The sequence below is a fragment of the Scyliorhinus torazame genome, chromosome 18 (genome assembly GCF_047496885.1).
Source record: "Scyliorhinus torazame isolate Kashiwa2021f chromosome 18, sScyTor2.1, whole genome shotgun sequence".
Classification (NCBI taxonomy): Eukaryota; Metazoa; Chordata; class Chondrichthyes; order Carcharhiniformes; family Scyliorhinidae; genus Scyliorhinus; species Scyliorhinus torazame.
Window position 1 is genome coordinate 31,983,799 of NC_092724.1, and position 24,276 is coordinate 32,008,074.

General features: G+C 48.6%; 2 protein-coding genes across 2 annotated transcripts in view; one reads left to right on the plus strand and one right to left on the minus strand.

Annotated features, from left to right (window-relative positions):
• LOC140395097 (protein unc-13 homolog A-like) overlaps positions 1–24,276 on the minus strand; it is a 522,914-nt gene that overhangs the window by 136,815 nt on the left and 361,823 nt on the right. The window contains exons 19-20 of the mRNA XM_072482511.1: positions 14,056–14,197; positions 348–517 (exon numbers count right to left, since the gene is read on the minus strand). Coding sequence (XP_072338612.1) covers positions 348–517; positions 14,056–14,197 — 312 coding nt within the window. The remainder of the gene's footprint in view (positions 1–347; positions 518–14,055; positions 14,198–24,276) is intronic.
• Positions 3,126–8,135, plus strand: LOC140395096 (uncharacterized). Its single transcript, XM_072482510.1, has 2 exons — positions 3,126–3,703; positions 6,111–8,135. The coding sequence occupies exon 2, from the start codon at positions 6,134–6,136 to the stop codon at positions 7,565–7,567; it is 1,434 nt and encodes a 477-aa protein (XP_072338611.1). The 5' UTR covers positions 3,126–3,703; positions 6,111–6,133; the 3' UTR covers positions 7,568–8,135.

Below are 24,276 nucleotides of genomic sequence, written 5' to 3' on the forward strand. Positions count from 1 at the left end.
CATAACTCGGAGGTCTGCAAAATGCATTCTGCACCACTTAAAAAATTATATTGAGAATGTGTTGATGCTATTTCCATGACTGTTATATTCTGATTGTTAGTCATCTCATCATGTCCTAATTCAATGGGAAAGGTCGAGGTTGGTCTGAGGTGTTCATTTTTGCATGTCCATCATCACGCTGCTCTACATAGCACTTTGGGGCTTAGTATGACAGATCTTCTGGGCGACTTGCACTTTTGTGTGGGCATTGTCACATTGCAAATTATTATCCACTAAGACATGTCTAGAGGCAATACAGAACAGCCAGAGCAAATATCTAATGGGGAAAGCTAAACATTGGCACATACCTAGGTTATACCAGACGTCCATCTCTCCACTTAGAGTTCGAACTTCAATGATGGTCTGTCCCAAAAAATCATCGGATTCCCGCTTAAACCTTTGTTTTACTCGTGATTTGATATCATCATCTTCATCCCACACTCGTACTTTAATTCGGTCAGATGAATTGTGACATTCACTGAAGTGAAACAATTGTTATTTTCTGAATCAACAAAGTTCTCTGTTCAACTTACTCTGCTTTTTAACATTTTCAAATAGATGAAAGTATGAATTTTCAACAAATTAACTGAGTTTATATGTTAAGGTAATGTGTATAATTTAGGATGAATAGGTGTTATGGAACAAAGTTGGCCTAGATGCATGAGCACATCAAGCTCTGAATGTAAGTGTATGAAACAGCGAAGAAACAGTCAAAATAGTTTTTAAATCTGAAATTAAAACAGAAAATACCTGGAAATACCCAAAGTCTCACAGAATCGGCAGAGAGAAAAAAAGGGCAGGATTCTCCGTTTGGGAGACTAAGTAGTCCGCCGGAGAAGAATCGGCCAATAGCGATTCACCCTCTTTTGCCATGCAAACGTATGCATGGTGGGGAGCCGGTTGGGTTCTGGTTGGAATCCTGCTGTCGGGCTGCAATTTTGAGCGGGTGATCCGGCGTCCCGCCACAATGCAAATTCTACCTCCCCCCCCTAACCCCCGCAGGCAACTAGGAGCATCCACAACCTCAACACAATGGGAATTATGGGTCACATCCTCACAGCATGCACACATGCATGAGGGTGACCCAATCACCCTTCCCACCCATCAGACCCCCAAAAGAGACCCCCCCCATCAAAGACACCCATATCAGAGACTCACCCATATCAGAGACCCCCAATATCAAAGACCACCCCCATATCAGAGACCACTCCCACCCCTCCCATCAGTCACTCCTACCTGAGAGCTAAAAAACAGTCCAGGCAGAAGCAGTGAAAAATATCTGCTTTTTGTCTTTCCAGTCCCTTACACCTGCTGCCTCAGACAGAAGTGTTGACAGCAGCAGCTGTTATTTCATAGAAAGTCAAAACACATCACAAAGATTTAAACTCCCTCAGATTCTTTGATCTGCAAGGCTTCTATTCACTTTTAAAGTTAAATAGCATTTAGTAGGCTCTAATTGACAGGGCAATAGCTTCCAGACAGTCAGGTGTCTGGATTATTTATTGCCATTTCTCTTCATGGTTGAAAGCATCTCAGGCACCCTGCTGTGAAGCTCGCCACAATGTTTATAAATATCTAGACGATAAGGGCTTTCACTTCGTCTTTCTTCTCAGCAGAAAGCACTTAACTGATGTGGTGAAGTGCTTTCAATCATAGCAAGTGTTTATAAATGTTGTGGTTTGCATCAAAGCAGGGTACTAAATAAATGTAAATGCTCATTTAAATATGCAAATCTAATTCACGCCCAGCGATGGTGTGAAGCAGATTGCGTCCGGTGCTGTGGCTAGAAGCATCGTGTTTCATTCAGCACCCTGTGAGATCTCAGTTTAGGGGGTCTCCGGGAATAGCGGGAGATATGCTGGGCGCAATGCGGATTTTTAATTTTTTTATTTAAAAACATGGACCCTCTATGGACAATGACAAAGCTGCCCAGACTGCTACAATACACAAAATTTCACATTCCATCAAATGGGATGAAGCCAGATACTCAACAACCTCGGGAGTGTGAAAGACCCCATCCTTTGTCAATTCATGCTATCCTGAGACTTTTCGAACATATCCGAGATGAGATATCAATATGCAATTACCTATTCTGAAACAGCTAATATAATTTCTCTGATGTATGCACTCAGTGAAGTACCTTAAGAACCCTATACCAGGGACTTCCGGTAGAGCTCTGTAGGGGGAAGATGTGCACGGGGCAGCTCCCGCTAAAGGACTAAACGTTCAGCGTTTTTTTTTGTTTGTTTAGTCCCGGGGGTATTTTTTATTCTTGGTATCCTTATATAAAGAAAAAAGAAAGAACCCACGCAGCGCTCCCCCGAAGTTATGAGCAGGAAGGAAAAAGCCGCAAGGGACCGGACCAACAGTAAGCTGAGGCCCGTGGGAGAAATAAAAAGTGTGCGAGGGGAGCCGGAGAACTTTTGAAAAAAAAAAAGGTGCGGGAGGAACCGGAGCCGGGGACTCAGAAGCGGCCAAGGAGAGTCACGCCCCCGAAAAGAACTAGCACCTAAGAGCGCATGCCTGCGAGCCTGCCCGACCGAGCACCCCCCCACCACAGCAGGAGCGTGGGCGGCAGAAGAGAAGCGGCTGCCCAGACCGCCATGACACGCCGCCAAGTCAGAGACACACGCAAGCGCTCGGGAGTGGAGCCAGCGGGGCCAACGACCAGGAGAGAAAGAAAGAGAGAGAACACCCACGGACTGGCAGCGACCACGTGGTGAGCGGGGAGACAAAGAGGGGCTCCCGTCCGCACCAGGACACTTCTCTCTCGAACCCTCCTGAGAAGTGCGAAGGAAGGGGAAAAAAAAGAGAAGGGGGAAAAATAAATCGGTAAATCAATAAAGAGACAAGGAAAGAGAGAAAGGAAGGAAGGGAGTGTTATAAGCTGCCTGCTTACTCTAATGGCAATCCCACAATCTTTAGGGAGTATGAGCTTCCCCAATGAAGGGGGCGGAGAAATCATTAGCAGATTCTCTGCATAAATAGAGCTGGTCAGTTTGGCTAGAGAGGAGTGAGCAGCAAGGGAGTTGCGGCTGCTGCTGTTATATATATATATATATATATATATATATATGTTATTGAAAATAAATGTTATTTCTTTCTATCCTTCAACTCGTGCTGGATTCTTCGTGGCCCTCACAAAAGGAGAAAGGGAACCAACCACAACAACCCGCACCCCCCCCCCCCAACAAAAGAAAGGAAACCTGAAGCGCGAGGCAGACTCAGCGAGAGCAGAGGAGAAAGGAAGAGCAACCTCAGGGTAAGGAACAGCAGCGGGGAAAGAGAGAGAGACAGACAGATGGCTGGAGGAAAGAAAAACACCAAAGCGAAGGGAAAGTGAGACGCAAGCGGCAGCAGCAGCGAGGGAAATGCGCATGAGCGGCGGACGAGCAGGCAGCCGGCCCCACAATACGAGACGGAGGTACAGACGAGTCTGAAAGGAAAAATGATGGTGGACCAAGCAGCGGAGAGTGAGCAGGACACAGCGACCAGCATAAAGGAGGCGCTCTGGTCGAAGCTCCAAAATGACGCACAAAAGGCAGCAGACCCTTCCCGGCCTGGAAAGGGAAGTGAAGGCACAGAAAAAACCGATTCTGGAGTTGGAGAGGGTCGCCTCGGACCAGAGCGACAGGGTGATAATCCTAAAAGCCGAGGTCAAAAGGTTAGTAATGGCCCAGAGGAACCTAAGAGGGAAAGTGGAGAACCAGGAAAATAGGTCCAGACAGCAGAATATTAAAATAGTGGGTCTGCCATAGGGGATAGAGGGCAGAGACCCAACAGGCTACATCACCCAAATGATGGGCAAGCTAGTGGGAAAGGAGGTATTCCCAAACCCACCGGAAATAGACAGGGCACACAGGTCGCTCCGACCCAAGCCCAAAGCCGGAAACCAGCCCAGAGCAATTATTGCAAGGCTACACCGGTTCCAAGACAGGGAGAGAATCCTGAAGTGGGCCCGGCAAATGAAACAGAGCACTTGGGAATGGAAGACCATAAGGGTGTATCAGGACATTGGGGCGGACCTGCCAAAAAAAGGGCTGAATTCAACAAGGCGAAATCAGCACTGCACAAAAGCAAGGTAAAATTTGGGATGTTATTCCCGGCCAAACTCTGGGTAACATTTGAAGGGAAAGAGCAGTGTTTTAACACCCCAACGGCGGCTGATGAGTTTGTTAGAGTGAACAAACTGGGGGAGGAGCACACGCAACCGCAATGAAAGACATGGGGACGGAAAAGGAAGGGATAACCAGAACAAAGAGCGGAGGACAGACCGCAAACAAGGACAATAGACTCATGAACTCTGCACGTGTTTTATGCCTTGCATGGGACTGTGCTGCCTCGTTTCAGAGCTTATGTCCTCTCTCAAAGCAATAGGGGAGGGAGTGGAGCGAGGGAAAGGAGAGTGAGAAAAGCAAACAGGAGGGTGAGACAAAGGCCAGTAGGAGAAAGGTTAAACAGGGCCAGAACTGGCCGAATACTGGGAGGAGGGCCACCGTACTAGCGAGGAGGGCCAGCACGGGAGGGCAGGAAGAAAGGAGAGCCACTGCACGCCTTTCAGGGGAGGGGGAGCGCCTGGCACAAGGAGGGGAGGGGGGGCAGAATGGGGGGAGAACGCAGGGGGGCGACAAAGGGTCAGGGGCTTGGTGGGGTGGAGAGGAGTCTGGGGAGAACGCAGAACAAAAGAGAAGCAAAGAGAAAGGTGAGATAGTGAAGCAGTACAGACATAGCCCTCGGCGGGCATGGAGCAGGGCGAGGAACCAAGAGGGTGCCGCAAACAGCCACTCGAGACGGCATCAGGGCGGAGGGGGACTCTGGAGCGCACCCACGTGGCGTACACACAGCTGGTGGCAACATTGGGTGCCCACTGGGCAAAGGGAAACCCCTGAGCGCTGGGGCCCGACCCCATGGTGAGAGCGGTGACCCTGGCCATTTTGGACGGCCCCTAGCAAAGGGAAACTCCGGAGTGCAGGGGCCCGACCCCATGGTGAGAGCGGTGACCCTGGCCATTTTGGACAGCCCCTAGCAAAGGGAAACTCCGGAGTGCAGGGGCCCGACCCCATGGTGAGAGCGGCGACCCTGGCCATTTTGGACGGCCCCTAGCAAAGGGAAACTCCAGAGTGCAGGGGCGCGTTCACCAGGTAAGTATGGATGATCCCACAGGACCGGGGGGTCAGAAACCCCCCATCACAATTGTTACCTGGAATGTAAGGGGACTCAACGGCCCAGTGAAAAGACCCAGAGTGTTCGCCCACCTAAGAAGCCTAAAAGCAGACATAATCTATCTACAAGAGATGCACCTGAGGGAGAAGGACCGACTGCTGGTAAGGAAGGAGTGGGTGGGACAGATGTACCACTCATGCTACGGGACGAGGGCTAGGGGCGTAGCAATATTAATTAGCAAAAGGACAAGGATTACGGGAACCAAGACATTTACGGACCCAGGGGGAAGGTACGAGGTACGTCATGATCAGCGGTGTCCTGGAAGGGGCACCGGTCGTACTGGTAAATGTGTATGCTCCCAACTGGGATGACTCAGAATTCATAAAGAAGACCATGGCGGAAATCCCCGACCTTGACACACACCGGCTGATTATGGGGGGGCGAGTTTAACTGCGTGCTGGACCCACTGACTGACTGCTCAAACCCCAGAACGGGGAAAAAGTCTGGCATGGCTTGGGAGCTAGGGGCCTTCATGGAACAGATGGACCCATGGAGGTTCCTGCACCCGGGAGAAAAGTGTCATAATATCCACTCATGTATATAATGAGATGCAGACAGGCAGTGATTGACACATAGGATGACCAGTAAGCATACAACACAGCACAGCCAATTACCAGACAGGACACTACCACTATAAAGCCAGAGGGCACCAGGTTTCCCGCTCTCTCGGGACCCAGCTACTGAGACAGTCAGAGTGCACGAGCTAGCAAGCACAAACACCATGCAGTAAGTTTGGTCAGGCTACTACAAGGTCACTAGTCAGATCAGCATAGTGTCGACCCACAGCTGAATGTGTACAGCAGTTCATCTAGTTGAATAAAACAGCGTTGGATCTTCTCCTGTGTTAGACGTCTGTTTCTAACTTACCTATATGGAGTGCAGTCCACATCGAACCAACCTGCCTAACACATCATGGTTCCAGAGTGATATTGATCTTGACGGACCTACCTCAAGTGAATCAGCATCGACCAGCAAGCAGCCATCCAGCGAAATGGAAAACATCCAGCCTCCTCCTCAATTCCACATCTCCGGCAACCTTGGCGCCAACTGGAAAATCTTCAAGCAAAAGTTCCTCTTGTACATCGAGGCCTCCGACCTCAAGGCAACATGGGATGTCAGGAAGATCGCGCTATTTCTCTCCACTGCGGGGGACCACGCCATCCATATCTACAATTCGCTTACGTTCGCTGACGGCGAAGACAAAACAAAATTCAAAACAGTCCTGCTGAAGTTCGACAGCCACTGCGACATTGAGGTGAATGAGAGCTATGAACGGTACATCTTCCAGCAGAGGCTTCAGGGTAAGGGTGAACCTTTTCAGTCCTTCTTGACCCATCTCCGCATCCTAGCGCAATCATGTAACTATGACTCGACGGCTGATTCCATGATCCGGGATCAGATCGTTTTCGCGGACCGTTCCGACTCCCTGCGGCAGCAGCTCCTTAAAATCAAACAGTTGACCCTCTCTTTCGCTATCGAGACGTGCGCTGTCCATGAGCATGCCAAGAATCGTTACTCCCACATCAGGGCAGCAGAAACTGCAAAGTTGGACTCCCACGAGGCAGAAAGGGTGCAAGCCATTGCACAGATGCAGGGCCTGAGCATCGAGGAGAGTGGCGGTTTCGCGCGCCTTTCTCGGATCCCTGCGCATGCGCGCCACGACCGAGTGGACGACGAGACCGAAAATCCGACTGCGCAGGTGCGTACGTCGGCCGACCGCACTGCGCATGCGCGATGGCGCACGGATCGCGCTGATGTCAGCGTCATGACGTGTCTGAATTGTGGCTCCGCCCACTTAAAGCGGCAATGTCCGGCAAGAGGACGCCGATGTCTCCAGTGTGGCAAGCTGGGCCACTACGCAGCCTTCTGCAGATCCGCTCCACTGCTCAGCAACCAGCGATCGCAGCTGCGGCACAGAAGTATCCACTCAATACAAGGCATGCCAAATTCTGATCCCGACAGCCCAACGGACCCTGATGCTGACTGCCCCCAGTCTCCATATCGGATGGGCATCATAACCACACATGAGCTGGCCTCCACCACACCTGCGCAACGCCTCTTGATCCTCAGTGTGGATCCCGACGACAAGTGGTGTGCTGCCCTCACAGTTAACAAGCCTCGCATCCGATTTAAACTGGACCCCAGCGCGTCTGCGAACCTCATCTCACAATCCGACCTCGACACCATCCGGGCCCGACCAAGCATTCTTCCACCGATCTGCCAGCGATCCTGCCGGCCCACGCGACCACCGCAATGGCAGCGATCTCACCTCTCCATGTGCAGGCGGCTCCTGATCCACCTCTGAGGCGATCAACAAGAATTCGTCGCCCGCCACAAAGACTGAATCTGTAGACTTAACTTTTGTAAATATTTGTAACTGAATCCATCGACTTAACTCTTGTAAATATTGCTTAGTTTGCCATGTATCTGCACTATCGACACCTTCCCATGTATATACGTTTGTTCAATCACCGTTCGTATATAGTCAGGCACATATATATATATACATACCTCAGTATTTATTTAACTCAAAAAAAGGGGAGAGATGTCATAATATCCACTCATGTATATAATGAGATGCAGACAGGCAGTGATTGACACATAGGATGACCAGTAAGCATACAACACAGCACAGCCAATCACCAGACAGGACACTACCATTATAAAGCCAGAGGGCACCAGGTTTCTCGCTCTCTCGGGGCCCAGCTACTGACACAGTCAGAGTCCACGAGCTAGCAAGCACAAACATCATACGGTAGCTAGTAAGTCTGGTCAGGCTACTACAAGGTCACTAGTCAGATCAGTATAGTGTCAACCCACAGCGGAATATGTACAGCAGTTCATCTAGTTGAATAAAACAGTGTTGGATCTTTTCCTGTGTTAGACTTCTGTTTCTAACTTCCCTGCATCGAGTGCAGTCCACATCGAACCAACCTGCTTGACACATCAAAAAGGAGTTCTCTTTCTTTTCGCAGGTGCACCCATATCGACTTCTTTGCAGTGGAGAAATCGGTGCTTCCAGGGATTACGGGAACGGACAATTCCACGATCGTTGTCTCCGGCCGCGCTCCACACTATATGGATGTGAGGTTGGAGACAGGCCGGGCCCAATGCCCCACATGGGTGCTGGACATGTACCTCCTGGCCGACAAGGCTCTCTGCCAAAACATAATCGCAGGCCATAGGCGATTAAGTTTGTAACAACCAAAATGGGGAGGTCTCACCCTCCACGTTTTGGGAGGCACTGAAGGCCGTGATCAGAGGAGAGATCATAGCTTACAAGGCAAGTAGAGATAGGGAAGAGAGGGTGGCCAGACAACAGCTAGTGGAATCCATTCCGGAAGTCGATAGAAAATACTCCGAGGCACCGACCGTAGAGCTGCTGGCGGAGAGGAAAAAGCTGCAAATGGACTTTAACCTGCTATCCACTAGGAATGCAGTGTAGTAACTCCGCCAGACATGGGGGACCTTCTACGAACACGGAGACAAGGCTGGCCACCTATTGGCTCACCAACTGAGAAAGCAGGCAGCCATGAGGGAAATAGCGCAGGTTAAGGATAGCAGAGACAGATTGGTAACAGAGCCAAAGGAGGTCAGTCGGGCATTCGAGACCTTCTACCGGGGCCTGTACACCTCCGAGCCCCCCCGATGGGGTTGCGGGAATGAAACAGTTCCTAGACAGTGGTGAGGGAAGACAGACGGGGGGGGGGGGGGGGCTGGAAACACCAATAGACCTGAGAGAAATCATGGAGAGCATCAGCTCCATGCAGGCCGGGAAGGCACCGGGACCCGATGGGTTCCCGCCGGACTTCTACAAAAAATTTGCACCATTCCTGGCCCCACATCTAAGGGACATGTTCGCGGACTCACTGGCAGGGGGCACCCTGCCCCCAACGCTAGCGCAGGCGACAATCTCACTGATACCCAAAAAGACCTGACGAATGTGGATCATACAGACCCATTTCACTACTGAATGTGGATGCGAAAATACTCGCAAAGGTCGTGGCCAAAAGGCTGGAGGGCTGAATACCAGAGGTGGTCGCAGAGGACCAAACAGGCTTTGTCAAGGGTAGGCAGCTCACAGCGAACATCAGGCGGCTGCTGAATGTGATAATGACACCCCCCCCCCCCCCCCCCGAGTCGAATGGAACTACCTCCTCGAGGTACTGGAACGGTTTGGGCTAGGAGCAGGATTCACCGCCTGGGTCAGGCTCCTGTACAACACTCCCAAAGCGGGTGTCCGAACTAACACCACCAGCTCTGAATACGTCCAGCTACAAAGAGGAACAAGACTCTTGTTCGTGTTAGCGATCAAACCCCTGGCGATAGCCCTGCGGGACGCAAAAAGCTGGAAAGGAATCCGGAGAGGAGACAGAGAGCCCAGAGTCTCACTCTATGCAGATGACCTTTGTGGTGATATGCATCACTGTAAAGACACAAGGGGTTAATGTAAATACATGTAGACTAGCTAGACACTAGAGGGAGCACCAGAGACATGACACACAGACACTCAACCAATAGAACAGTTAGATAGTACACGACCAATGGGCATTCACGATACACACAGGGGTGACACCCGACCACAGGAGGGCATTACACCAACGCATATATAAAGGACACAACACACATGATCTTCCTCTTTCCCATGGAGACACAGGGTTGATTCAGTATTACACCCACCACGTGGATTGTAGCAGACTGGTTAGTCAGTCTGAGTAGCTATAGAAGGATTAACAGTGGTGGCGAACCCGAGTAGGAGAAGTGTAAATAGTTTAATAAACGTGCTAAAGTTATCTCCACGTCTGAACCTTCCATTGTCAAGTGCACCACAAGGAAGCACTTATGCTACGCCTAGAGCATAACAAGACAACCTTCTTCTCTATGTCTCAAAGCCACAGGAGGGACTGAAGACAATACTGCAAATACTGAAAGAGTTTGGAACCTTCTCGGGCTACAAACGTAACCTGGGTAAAAGCGAGGCATTCCCAGTGTACCCAAAAGGGGGAAGGACAGAGCTGAAGGGGGGGGGGGGTAAGATCCCGAGAATTCCCAAACCGACACTGCAAAGAGGGAAAGTCAGAGGGGGCCTGGCTCAACCGAACCTACAATACTACCACTGGGCAGCAACGGCAGGAAGAGTGAGGGGATGGGTACAAGAACCCAACACAGATTGGATACAAATGGAGGAGGCATCCTGTAAAGGAACAACCCTCTGGGCCCTGGCCACAGCAGCACTCCCATCCTCAACAAGGTGCACAACGAGCCAGCAAGTGGCAGCGGCCACGCTGAGAACGTGGACCCATTTGAGACAGCACTTCGGGATAACCAAAATGTCCCCTATGGCTCCCATTTGCGGCAATCACAGATTCCCCCCAGCCATGCTAGATACCACCTTCAAAAGATGGAGGCGGGACAGGGGCACACTGACAGTCGGAGACTTCTACGTAGGGTGCAGAATGGTGACACTGGATGATCTGACGAGGAAGTAGAATCTAGCAAAAGGACAGGAATTGAGCCACCTCCAAATAAAGCACTTCCTTCGTAAAGAGACAGTAGGGTACCCCGGGGTCCCAGAAAGCACACTATCATAGACCGATCCAGAGGGCGGCAAAATGTACGCAGTTAGTCAAATGAAGGACAAAACAAACCTCTCAGTAAAATAAAGCAAATTAGCACGGGCAACAAAAATTTAATGTATATAAGCAACAACTGTTTATAAATATGAGAAACGCCAATAAAAAGATTTTCAAGTTCCTGCAGCGCAGTAGGGACAGAGGGGGATTGGCACTGCCGAGTCTGGGTGACTACAATTGGGCCGCCAATGTGTCGATGGTCCGTAAGTGGATGAGGGAAGAGGAAGGTGCGGCGTCGAAAAGGCTGGAGATGGCGTCCTGTAAGGGAACAAGCCTGAAAGCGCTGGCGATGGCGCCGCTACCGTTCTCCCCGAAAAGGTACACCACAAACCCAGTGGTGGTGGCGACCTTGAAGATCTGGGGGCAGTGGAGACGACACAGGGGAGTGACGGGTGCCTCGGTGTGGTCCCCGATAAGGAATAACCACAGGTTCGTCCCGGGGAGGATAGATGGGGGATTTCAATGTTGGCAGCGAGCAGGAATTAGGAAGCTGAAGGACCTGTTTGTGGACGGGATGTTTGCGAGTTTGGGAGCATTGGAAGAAAAATATAAGTTGCCACCAGGGAATGCTTTCCGATACATGCAAGTGAGGGCATTTAAAAGCCACAGGTGAGGGAATTTCCGCAACTCCCGACGCAAGGGATCCAGGATAGAGTGATTTCGGGGGCATGGGTTGGAGAAGGTAAAGTGTCGGAAATATACAGGGAGATGAGAGACGAGGGGGAGACGATGGTAGAGGAGCTGAAGGGAAAATGGGAAGAGGAGTTGGGGGAAGAGATTGAGGAGGGGTTGTGGGCAGATGCCCTAAGCAGGGTAAATTCCTTGTCCTCATGTGCCAGGCTTAGCCTGATTCAATTTAAGGTTCTACACAGGGCGCATATGACGGGAGCAAGACTGAGCAGGTTTTTTGGGGTGGAGGATAGGTGTGGGAGGTGCTCGGGAAGCTCGGCGAACCACACCCACATCTTCTGGTCGTGTCCGGCACTGCACGAGTTCCGGGAGGGTGTGGCAAGAGTGGTCTCAAAGGTGGTGGGGGTCCGGGTCAAACCAAGCTGGGAGTTAGCTATATTTGGGGTTGCAGAAGAACTGCCTTTGCGTCCCTAGTAGCCCGGCGTAGGATTCTACTTATGTGGAAAGAAGCGAAGCCCCCGGGCTTGGAGGCCTGGATAAACGACATGGCAGGGTTCATAAGACTGGAGCGAATAAAATATGCGTTAAGAGGATTGGCTCAGGGGTTCACCAGGCGGTGGCAACCGTTCCTTGACTATCCCGCGGAACGATAATGGAAAAACAGAAAGGACAGCAGCAGCAACCCAGGGGGGAGGGGGGGGGGTATTAGCCTGTGTTTGTTTTTGTTTTTTTGCCAGTTGTTGATATTTGCTTTTTGTTCATCTCTTTTTTCATTTGTCGTTAGTTTAATATATTATTTAAATAACGTTTAATGCATATTCCTTTATTATGTTGTAAAAACGGAAAATCTCTGTTTGAAAAATGTCAGTAAAATATACTTGAAAAAAAAAGATTTTCAAAAAAAAAAAAAGGATCCTATACCAGAGAGAAACAAAAAACTATTCTGTACCGAACAGGCTGATTGTTATTGCGTGTCCTCTCTATCTCTCTCTTGGAAGTGCTGTGTCGATTTGCAAAGTAACTACTCTTGAGAGGAAATCTGCTGCATATAACATCCAGGAAGACACCTGAACAAAATGGCCACAGTGTGGAACCACCACATCGAGATCAGTCAAGGAATAGTTAACTGGATGCACCTCTGTTTAATTTTTCATGAACTGTTAAAAAAAAAAAATCACAAAAGCCTATCCTCTTATTCTTCCCTCCGTGCTTCTGTGTGTGGGCCCAAAAGAATGTGTGTGACTGTTTGAATGGTTGCATTTTAACTTTTTCATTAGCTCAGGAAATAATTTCAATAACCTTACCTTGCTCTTTGGCTAACCAAAGATAACCTGTCTAAGTAACCTCACACATAAATAGTGGGACTCTTGTAGAGTTGGCAAAGCACACCATCTCTGAATACTCAACAACAAAAAACCCATTTAAGGTCAAATCTGGAATGGGAAAATAGGGAAGTAATTTCACCCCTCCACACATGGGGTGAAATTCTCCCCCAACGGCGCGATGTCCGCCGACTGACGCCAAAAACGGACGGGCAATCAGACGGGCATCGCGCCGGCCCAAAGGTGCGGAATGCTCCGCAACTTTGGGGGCCGAGCCCCAACATTGAGGGGCTAGGCCGGCGCCGGAGTGAATTCCGCCCCGCCAGCTGGCGGAAATGGCGTTTGTTGCCCCGCCAGCTGGCGGAAATGGCGTTTGGTGCCCCGCCAGCTGGCGCGGAAATGCGGCGCATGCGCGGAGGCGTCAGCGGCCGCCGACAGTTTCCCGCGCATGCGCAGTGGGGAGAGTCTCTTCCGCCTCCACCATGGTGGAGGCCGTGGCGGAGGCGGAAGGGAAAGAGTGCCCCCAAGGCACAGGCCCGCCAGCGGATCAGTGGGCCCCGATCGCGGGCCGGGCCACCGTGGGGGCACCCCCCGGGGTCAGATCGCCCCGCGCCCCCCCCAGGACCCCGGAGCCCGCCCACGCCGCCAGCCCCCGCCGGTAAATACCAGCTTTGATTTACGCTGGCGGGACAGGCAATTTCTGTGCGGGACTTCGGCCCAACCGGGCCGGAGAATTGAGCGGGGAGTCCCGCCAACCAGCGCGGCCCGATTCCCGCCCCCGCCCAATCTCCGGTACCGGAGACTTCGGCGGGGACGGGATTCACGACGGCCAACGCCCATTCTCCGACCCGGCGGGGGGGTCGGAGAATGATGCCCATGGTCATAACATTGCAGAGAGTAGAATACTGAACAGAGATTAGGAAGGATAATGGGTAATGTACTACAGTCATAGTTTTATAGAAGGTCACTAGCAACTTTAACCAAGACACTCGAGAAACTAGAATGAAGAAATTTGAACATAGCGATGGAAAATGTGTTCAACAGGCTAGGTGGCAACGATAGAATGCAAAATCGTGTATTTTCATGTGCCAACATCAATTTTTTGTAAGTGTTTGGAGGAAGACGCTGATCAGTTTTGGATGTTAAATTTACATATATTGGAACAAATATGAAAATAAAATGCATACATGAAATACAAAGTAACTTACAAATTGAAGTTTTCCTCCCAGATCGGGTTAAGGTTCCCGTAGATGGTTTTGGTACGCTTCTTGGTCTTCCCAACTTGGACTGTGACATAAGGATCACTTGAGCCAGTTTTATCTTTGGCTTGCAGACCTTGAGCACAGACCACTGTAGATATCAAAGATTGATTCTAATTATCAATTTCAGTATTCAAGGGAACATTCAAAGTTTCAATTTTTATTCTGATAAATATTTTTTGTTGTAGCAATTCATTTCAAATCAACTCGAAAGATTTTTCAAATGTACCATGGGAAACGGAGATAAAACGACTGGAAAACAAACAGAAACAGGAAATTCTGGAAATTGATTTGTTGACCATAAAGAAGAGGAAGATCTTGTTTCAATAAGCATTCCAAGAAGCAACGTTCAGTAAAATTTTAATTTCCTATAAGATCAAATGCGCATGAGAAATAAAACTCAATGTCAAGCCAGATTGCCTCTAAGCAATATGCCCAGTTCATCTCATCCATGTTATTACAATCGCAGCACCTCCAATGAAGGACTGAAATGAAGTCTATTCTGGTTGACAGTGGTTAGACCTTTTGAATAAACGTAAAGCCTCATCTGTGATAGTGAGTGTGGAGTGTCAACAACAGATTTTTCACACCACTGAGTGAGCCTCTAAATAGCCACAATACATTTTCCCAAAGAATAAAGCTTCTGGATACTTTGCAGGAAAAGGATGTAAAGCAAAGGTTCTCAATCAATGAGCAAGAAGTATAAAACAAATACAGATTTCGAGAATTAAAGTGGTTAAAACCTTCCGCCCATGCAAGGAACTGGATTCCTTGCTCACCAACACAAGGGATTTCTCTTGCTTGAAAGCATTTCAACTCCTAACACTCAAGTTAACTGAGCTCCATTAGATAATTGGGAATAAAATGTTTCATTGGTGTCCTGCATGAAAATCTAACATTGCCAGATCTAGAATTTCTGCCCCACCCTTAATCGCATACGACTATTCAATTAACTGAAACGTGGGGCTGTCGCATTTCGGTAAGCGGGACCTGCAACTGGAAGTGGGTGGATTGCTACCTCCAGCTCCCTGCCATATAAAATGGCAATAAGCCAATTAATAGCTGCAGGGTGAGTTTAAAGGTCATGATGTTTGCCCACCCAATCTGAGCTACAGGGTGGGTGGTTCGGCGTCTGTAATCGTTGGCTATTACCTGGAAGGAGGCAGTGCCAGGAGAACTAGCAATTTTGTGAAGTTGAAAGTTGTTTTCTGAAAGATTATCAGGCATTGTTTGAGGTAGGTTGTTATAACCTGCCTACTTACGATTGGCTGGGGACTAATGACTATCCCACAATCCTATGGGAGTATGAACTTCCCCAATGAGGGGGGGGCGGAGAAACTCCTAGTATAAATAAGCTGGCCAGTTCAGGAACCAGCAGGAAGGAGAAGGTAGCAAGGGAAGTTACTGCTACTGTTATGTTTATTGTCATAGTAAATAAACGTTATTATTTTGTATCCTTAAAACTCGTGCTGGATTCTTCGTGGCCCTTACAAAACTGGCGACGAGGATGGGATTGTCTCGGCATCGTCCGATTCGGCAGTTTGCGCCCGGTGACCCAGTATTCGTGCGGAATTTTGCTGGTGGTGCCCAATGGGTTCCTGGTGTAATCTTTCGCCAAACGGGCCCTTTTTCTTACCAAGTGCAAGCCCAGGGTCGTCTCCAGCGAAAACATGTAGACCACGTCCGGTCCAGAAGATCATCCCCTCAAAAGATTCCCCGCCCCCGGAGCTCATTTCAACAGCCGCAAAGACCAGAGACAAGGGAAGGTAGTCCTCAAAATCTTCCACTGGTGCCTCACTCGAAGCCTGTGCAGGTCGTTATGGGACCGAATGGAGATAGAGACGCTGACATGACGGAGGCAGCAGACTCTGACTCTGAGATGGAGACACAGGATACATCAGAGGGGGAATCCTCTGGTCCACAGGCCGTGGATGTACAACCGCGCCGTTCATCACGGAAGCGCCGGTCTCCGTCTCATTACACGCCGCCTGATCCAGCGCCGCATGCAAATGGCGTCCGGCCTGCGGCCAAACGAGTTTAACGCCTTCCTTCGCCAGGGTCTTCGGTGGATTCCTTGGACTTTGGGGGGAGGGATGTTATAACCTGCCTACTTACGATTGGCTGGGGACTAATGACTATCCCACAATCCTATGGGAGTATGAACTTCCCCAATGAGGGGGGCGGAGAAACTCCTAGTATAAATAAACTGGCCAGTTCAGGAACCAGCAGGAAGGAGAAGGTAGCAAGGGAAGTTACTGCTACTGTTATGTATATATTGTCATAGTAAATAAACGTTATTATTTTGTATCCTTAAAACTCATGCTGGATTCTTCGTGGCCCTTACAAAATAAGTGTTATTATTCTGATAAGTGTGCTAAATTCTGCAGAGGCTTTGAGTTCAGCATTGTTGCCAGTGAACACAGATGGTATGAAATCTGATCATGCATATGTTAGGGTCTGAAATTTGAGCAGCTGTTTAGTTCTTGCATGTTTTCCTCCACAGATGCCCGATATAAGGTTCTTACACCAGCGAAAGAGAAGGGGAAACCTCCCTTTTTAACTCGAGGGGGAGGGGGTGGTCACGGAGGTCAGCAGCATGGGAGTCATGCCTCGAAACTGGAGGCAATAAAAAAGAGGCTGAGTTACCACCTGAGATCGGCAAGGGTGAGTAAACCCTCACTAAGTATGTTATTGTGCAAAGTAGGTACAGTGAAGGCACGAAATTGACAGCATTTCCACCAGTCACTGTTCGTGGCTCCGATGCATTTGTGGTGTCATTGTGAACAAAGAACAAAGAAAAGTACAGCACAGGAACAGGATCTTCGGCCCTCCAAGCCTGTGCCGACCATGCTGCCCGTCTAAACTAAAATCTTCTGCATTTCCGGGGTCCGTATCCCGCTATTTCCATCCTATTCATGTCTTTGTCAAGATGTCCATTAAACGTCACTATCGTCCCTACTTCCACCACCTCCTCCGGCAGCGAGTTCCAGGCACCCACTACCCTCTGTGTAAAAAACTTGCCTCGTACATCTCCTCTAAACCTTGCCCCTCGCACCTTAAACCTATGCCCCCTAGTAATTGACCCCTCTACCCTGGGAAAAAGCCTCTGACTATCCATTCTGTCTATGCCCCTCATAATTTTGGAGACCTCTATCAGGTCGCCCCTCAATCTCCGTCGTTCCAGTGAGAACAAACCGAGTTTATTCAACCTCTCCTCATAGCTAATGCCCTCCATACCAGGCAACATCCTAGTAAATCTGTTCTGCACCCTCTCTAAAGCCTCTACATCCTTCTGGTAGTGTGGCGACCAGAATTGAACACTATACTTCAGGTGTGGACTAACTAAGGTTCTATACAGCTGCAACACGACTTGCCAATTTTTATACTCAATTCCCCGGCCAATGAAGGCAAGCATGCCACCAGGTTTGCGAGGTTAGCTAGTGTCACATGGGTGGGTTTAAACTAGTATGGCAGGGGGGTGGGTACCGAAGCAATAGGTCAGAAGGTGAAAAAATTGAGGGAGAACTAGGGAATAGGGCCAGTATGGCTCTGAGGAACAGCAGACAGGGAGATGTGGCTGAAAACAGCGGGACTGGTGGCCTGAAGTGCATATGTTTTAATGCAAGAAATATAACAGGTAAGGCAGATGAACTTAGAGCTTGGATTAGTACTTGGAACTATGATGTTGTTGCCATTACAGAGACCTGGTTGAGGGAAGGACAGGATTGGCAGCTAAACGTTCCAGGATTTAGATGTTTCAGGCGGGATAGAGTGGGTATGTAAAAGGGGTGGAGGAGTTGCGCTACTGGTTAGGGAGAATATCACAGTTGTACTGTGGGAGGACACCTCAGAGGGCAGCGAGGCTATATGGGTAGAGATCAGGAATAAGAAGGTTGCAGTCACAATGTTGGGGGTTTACTACAGGCCACCCAACAACCAACGGGAGATAGAGGAGCAGATAGGTAGATAGATTTTGGAAAGGAGTAAAAGCAACAGGGTTGTTGTGATGGGAGACTTTAACCCCCAATATTGACTGGGACTCACTTAGTGCTGAGGGCTTGGAAGGGGCAGAGTTTGTAAGGAGCACCCAGGAGGGCTTCTTAAAACAATATGTAGATAGTCCAACTAGGGAAGGGGCTGTACTGGACCTGGTATTGGGGAATGAGCCCGGCCAGGTGGTAGAAGTTTCAGTAGGGGAGCATTTCGGTAACAGTGACCACAATTCAGTAAGTTTTAAAGTGCTGGTGGACAAGGATAAGAGTGGCCATAGGGTGAATGTGCTAAATTGGGGGAAGGCTAATTATAACAATATTAGGCAGGAACTGAAGAACCTAGATTGGGGTCGGATGTTTGAGAGTAAATCAACATCTGACATGAGGGAGGCTTTCAAATGTCAGTTGAAAGGAATTCAGGACCAGCATGTTCCTGTGCGGAAGAAGGATAAATACGGCAAATTTCGGGAAGCTTGGATAACGAGAGATATTGTAGGCCTCGTCAAAAAGAAAAAGGAGGCCTTTGTCAGGGCTAGAAGGCTGAGAACAGACAAAGTTTGTGTGAAATATTAGGAAAGTAGGAAGGAACTTAAGCAAGGAGTCAGGAGGGCTAAAACGGGTCCCGAAAAGTCATTGGCAAATAGGGTTAGGGAAAATCCCAAAGCTTTTTACACGTACATAAAAAGCAAGAGGGTAGCCAGGGAAAGGGTGGGCCCACTGAAGGACAGGCGAGGGAATCTATGTGTGGAGCCAGAGGAAATGGGCGAGGTACTAAATGAATACTTTGCATCAGTATTCACCAAAGAGAAGGAATTGGTGGATGTTGAGTCTGGAGAAGGATGTGTAGATAGCCTGTGTCACATTGAGATCCAAAAAGAAGAGGTGTTGGGCATCTTGAAAAATATTACGGTAGATAAGTCCCCAGGGCCTGATGGGATCTACCCCAGAATATTGAAGGAGGCTAGAGAGGAAATCGCTGAGGCCTTGACAAAAATCTTTGGATCCTCACTGTCTTCAAGTGATGTCCCGGAGGACTGGAGAATAACCAATGTTGTTCCTTTGTTTAAGAAGGGTAGCAAGGATAATCCAGGGAACTACAGGCCGGTAAGCCTTACGTCAGTGGTAGGGAACTTACTGGAGAGAATTCTTCAAGACGGGATCTACTCCCGTTTGGAAGCAAATAGACGTATTAGCGAGAGGCAGCACGGTTTTGTGAAGGGGAGGTGGTTTCTCACTAACTTGATAGAGTTTTTCGAGGAGGTCACAAAGATAATTGATGCAGGTAGGGCAATGGATGTGGTCCATATGGACTTCAGTAAGGCCTTTGACAAGGTTCCTCATGGCAGACTGGTACAAAAGGCGAAGTCACACGGGAACAGGGGTGAGCTGGCAAGATGGATACAGAACTGGCGAGGTCATAGAAGGTAGAGAGTAGCAATGGAAGGGTGCTTTTCTGATTGGAGGGCTGTGACGAGTGGTGTTCCGCAGGGATCAGTGCTGGGACCTTTGATGTTCGTAGTATATATAAATGATTTGGAGGAAAATGTAGCAGTCTGATTAGTAAGTTTGCAGACAAATGGTGGAATTGCAGATAGCGATGAGGACTGTCAGAGGATACACCAGGATTTAGATAGTTTGGAGATTTGGGCGGAGAGATGGCAGGCGGAGTTTAATCCGGACAAATGTGACGTAATGCATTTTGGAAGGTCCAATGCAGGTAGGGAATATACAGTGAATGGCAGAACCCTCAAGAGTATTGACAGTCAGAGAGATCTAGATGTAAAGGTCCACAGGTCACTGAAAGGGGCAACAAGGTGGAGAAGGTAGTCAAGAAGGCATACGGCCTGTGGTTCTGGGTTTGTGTTGGAGGGGGGGGGGGGGGGGGGCTTTGACTTTAGAAAGGTACACAGCGTCTTGGCTGCCAACCATGTGCAGATCATGAGGTTGTCTCTTACCTTGGAGGCGTGATGAAATTAAGTTTTCTGTGAGGAATCATCATTGAAATCTCACACCACATTTCAGGAAAAGTGAGCCCATGATGAATATGAAAGAAAGGAAAGGACTGGAGGTGGAGTGCCCGATCTGGCAATCGTCATGCCGCAGCAGATGTTTTTTTTTCAAAATACGTTCATGGGATGTGGGCATTGCTGGCTGGGCCAACATTCATTGCCCATCCCCAAGGGCATTTAAGAGTCAACTACACTGCTGTGGGTCTGGAGTCACATGTAAGCCAGACCAGGTAAGGATGACAGCCGTCCCTAAAAAATATTAATGAACCAGATGGGTTTTTACAAAAATCAACAATGCGCAGATTTAAAAAAAAAAATCAAATTCAAATTTCACCAGCTCCCGTAGTGGGATTCGAACCCAGGACCTCAGAGCATTACCCTGGGTCATTTGATTACTAGTCCAGTGACAATGCCACTACACCACTGCCTCCCTGTGTTGCTGCCATCTAGTGAATAGGCCCACTCCATCAGCAGAGGCAAGATTTGAAGGAGGTCTGGGGCTGGTGAGATTGCAAGGGCCTGAAACCAGATCGAAGACACAGGCTGGGAGGGCTGGGGAGGGGGCTGAGGCCTGGCATGTTTATATTAATAGCCCTTGCGTGGGTTGTGTTGAGAGGCAGGGAGGCTCCCTGGTAGAAACACTGAGCTTGCTACAAGTGTGTTATAATGGTTGCGAGATGTCATACCTCATAATCCACATGCTGCTGAACATTATGACCTTGCACTCCTGACGAAGATTCTGAAATGTCAAAAAATGCACTTTTTTCTGTGTGCCCTGCACAGGTGAACCTTCTTCTGCTAACCCTGCCAGCTTTGTGGAACTGACAATTGCCTGGAAGAAGGAAGAACCCTTGGATGGGTCAGCATCAAATCCTCTCCCTGCACCAAGGCCAGTGCAGACACTAGCACCATGATGGAAATTGATGCATTGGGACACGACAAGCACGATCTGCTGTGGGCACCACATTTGCACATGCAGCTGCCAAAGAGTGTGGTGGACCAAACCTCAGGCAGTCGGAGGTGATCAAGAGGCCAAGTCAGATGATGAACCTCTACAGTCATCTGTGAAGGTGGCAGGTGCTGGATGTTCAGCACGAGGTGTATGCAACTTTGGTGGCTATACCAGAGAGGTTGAATACTCTGGCCTCTGGAGGTGCCCATCCAGGCCATGTCAACTGCAATCACCCACTCTTCGGAATGCCATAATTCTTCCATGAACAGACTGTTAACTGTCATGGGGGGGTCAACCAATTGATTGCTGATGCTCGTGTGGGTATGCACTCTGACCTGCAGACCATCGCCCTGGCTCTGAGCTCAGAGGATCACAGCCAAGGTGACAGGGGGACTTGGAGCTTTATGACTGAGCCACCTCTTGGGACCACATGGGAAGGCAGAGAGGACAAATCAGTCCTCACGGCGGAGGATGAGCAGCAGCTGCTGCTGCCATCTGGAAACGCCTCTCAGAGCATTTCTTTTTTCCCCCATAAAATTACAGTACCCAATTGTTTTTTCCCCCCAATTAAAGGGCAATTAGGGTGGTTAATTCATCTACCCTGCATATCTTTGGGTTGTGGGGGTGAGACCCATGCAGACACGTGGAGAAGGTGCAAACTCTACAGAGCAGTGACCCGGAGCTGGGATCAAACCCGAGTCCTCGGCACCATGAGACAGCCTCTCAGGGCATTTCTAATGGGGCAGACTCTCTTGTGCATTTTTGCCATTGGCACAGTGCTCCTCAATTGCCACAGTGACAGAAGCTACTCCCGTGACTCAGTAGGTGTCTTTTAATGTGACAGGCCATCAAGGCCTCAGCAGCGCAGAGGACACCCACCAAAGTCAACCGGAGGAAGGTGTTGCAACACCCTGGGCTAGTGTGCAGTCATTTCCTGTACCCGTTGACTGGTATTGCAACACAATTCAATTCATTCTTAGAAAAATACCCAAAGTCTTTGGCCCTTGGCTGACGAATAATTACAGTCACCAGGTTTGTAAATTTAAACTATTACTTCTTATTCATAACACCTCCTCTACACCATCATCAGAGGAATATCGTCCGAAAGTCGCCTGGGTACCTTGTACATACTTGCATAATTCGTTGATTTGAGGGGCTGGTTTAGCACAGGGCTAAAGAGCTGGCTTTTAAAGCAGACCAAGGCAGGCCAGCAGCACGGTTCAATTCCCGTAGCAGCCTCCCCGAACAGGCGCCGGAATGTGGCGACTAGGGGCATTTCACAGTAACTTCATTTGAAGCCTACTTGTGACAATAAGCGATTTTCATTTCATTTTCATTTTCACACCAACTGAATGTTTAAGGAGTGATTGGCATTCCTGTTAATGAATGTACAGGCCTGCTGGAATCTTTATGGCGATGCGAGTGCAGTTTATTGCTCCTTGGACTCTGGGGAGACCGGTGATCGTGAAAAGCCTCTAGCTCTTTCCAGTTGACTGTTGCGGTCCATTGAAAATGATGTGTACTGAGCTAATCTTTGGAACGTTGCATCTCGAAAGGCCTTGGTGCAGTGGTGTGCAACAGGCTGAATTATGCCTCTGAAGTCTCCACGGACAGCCTGAATGGATCCAGTGGCAAAGAAGTTCAGCGCAATGGTCACCAGCATTGGGTGACCATCAATGCAGGTGGAAGTTACCTCTCCTGCCAGAATCTCACAAAGAGGGGTTACTGTGGCTCTGGAGAGCCCAAATCTCCTCTTGCATTTGGGCGGGATTTTCCAGTCCTACCCGCTACGGGACCAAAAATACCAGGCCAAAGTCAATGACCTTTTGCTTGCCCATCAAATTATGCGTCTTGCCCACCAAGATTTCCATGATAGGCAGGACTGGAAAATTTATGTCTGTGACTGACATCTGAAGGTGTTTGCCTATTCTCTGCCCATTAGCAGCATAAGTCCTTCTGCGTTACTGTTCTTGCAGCATTATACCTACATCAGTTTCTTTTGTGCCGGCGCAGATTTGCCACCCTCATAAATCACCAATTCACGTTGAACCTCACCATCTGCCCTCCTTCCTCTCCCTCTCAATCTCCTCTTCATTGCAGGATGCATCTTCCATAGAGTCCAATATTCCCATGTATTCACTACCAAAAGGCAGAGGTACGGTTGAGGATCTAAATTCCTCTTTCTGCAGAAGATATGAGGCCTCTAAATAGCAAATATATCCCCCCAAACCATTGCTCTCAATATCAAATACTGACTGCATGCATCATCTTGAACTTCTGAGGGTGACTTTTAACCCACAGTACTATCATTATGAAAAAACCCGATCACGTACTTTGCATGATTCAGACTCTCTAAGTGTTTTGTTGCTCCCAACATGCTTTATTCAAGTCAATTATGGCATTAATAAGTTTAAATAAGCAATTTAATTGAATTGGAATAAGATGGCTGGGTGGGTTCACGATTTCTGTCCACCAAACTTATTATCACGGTCGGCCGTGATGATGTTGGGTACACCACCCAATATCATTGCGCATGACAATACACTGGCACGGAAGTGGCACAGGCTCTTTTTTCATCAGGTATTCCCTGTCCTTCAATATAGGTAATCATGCATATTATTAACCCTGATTCAGAATGTTGTGCAACCCACTCAAGCTGTCTTATTAGAAGGCCTTTAATGCTGCCTGTCAGTAACAGCAGCAAGCAATTCCTAATGATTGACGAACCTGCAGTGAACTTATTGCCTATATAAATCTGCCATTACCCTGATTTCCTGCAGTTGCAACTTCATGTGCTGCCAATTTAATTAAAAATGCAAAGCAATGATGAAGCACCCATAACTAACCTAATTGCTCAATAATGCACAAGCAACTGTAATTTTTCATCTCAGCATGGCTCCCAGAGGTTGCAACAATTAGACATAACTCCTACAATAAGTGTTTGGATAATATGTGACGGAGCATTATTTAAACTTTTCACAGCTCTGAGCCTTTTATGCCTTGATTTATTTATATGTTACCATACTTATTTTAATTCAGAACTAGGAGTGCATTAGCAGAAAAATAATTACATTCTTTCATTGAGTATCAAGGAAGGGTTAGGTCAGATGATACTTGTATGATTATAATGACTATGAGGAAATGTAAAATAACAGTTGATTAAAATATTAGAAAATCATATAATCAGTTTTGTCTCCTATATTAAACCACACAGCAA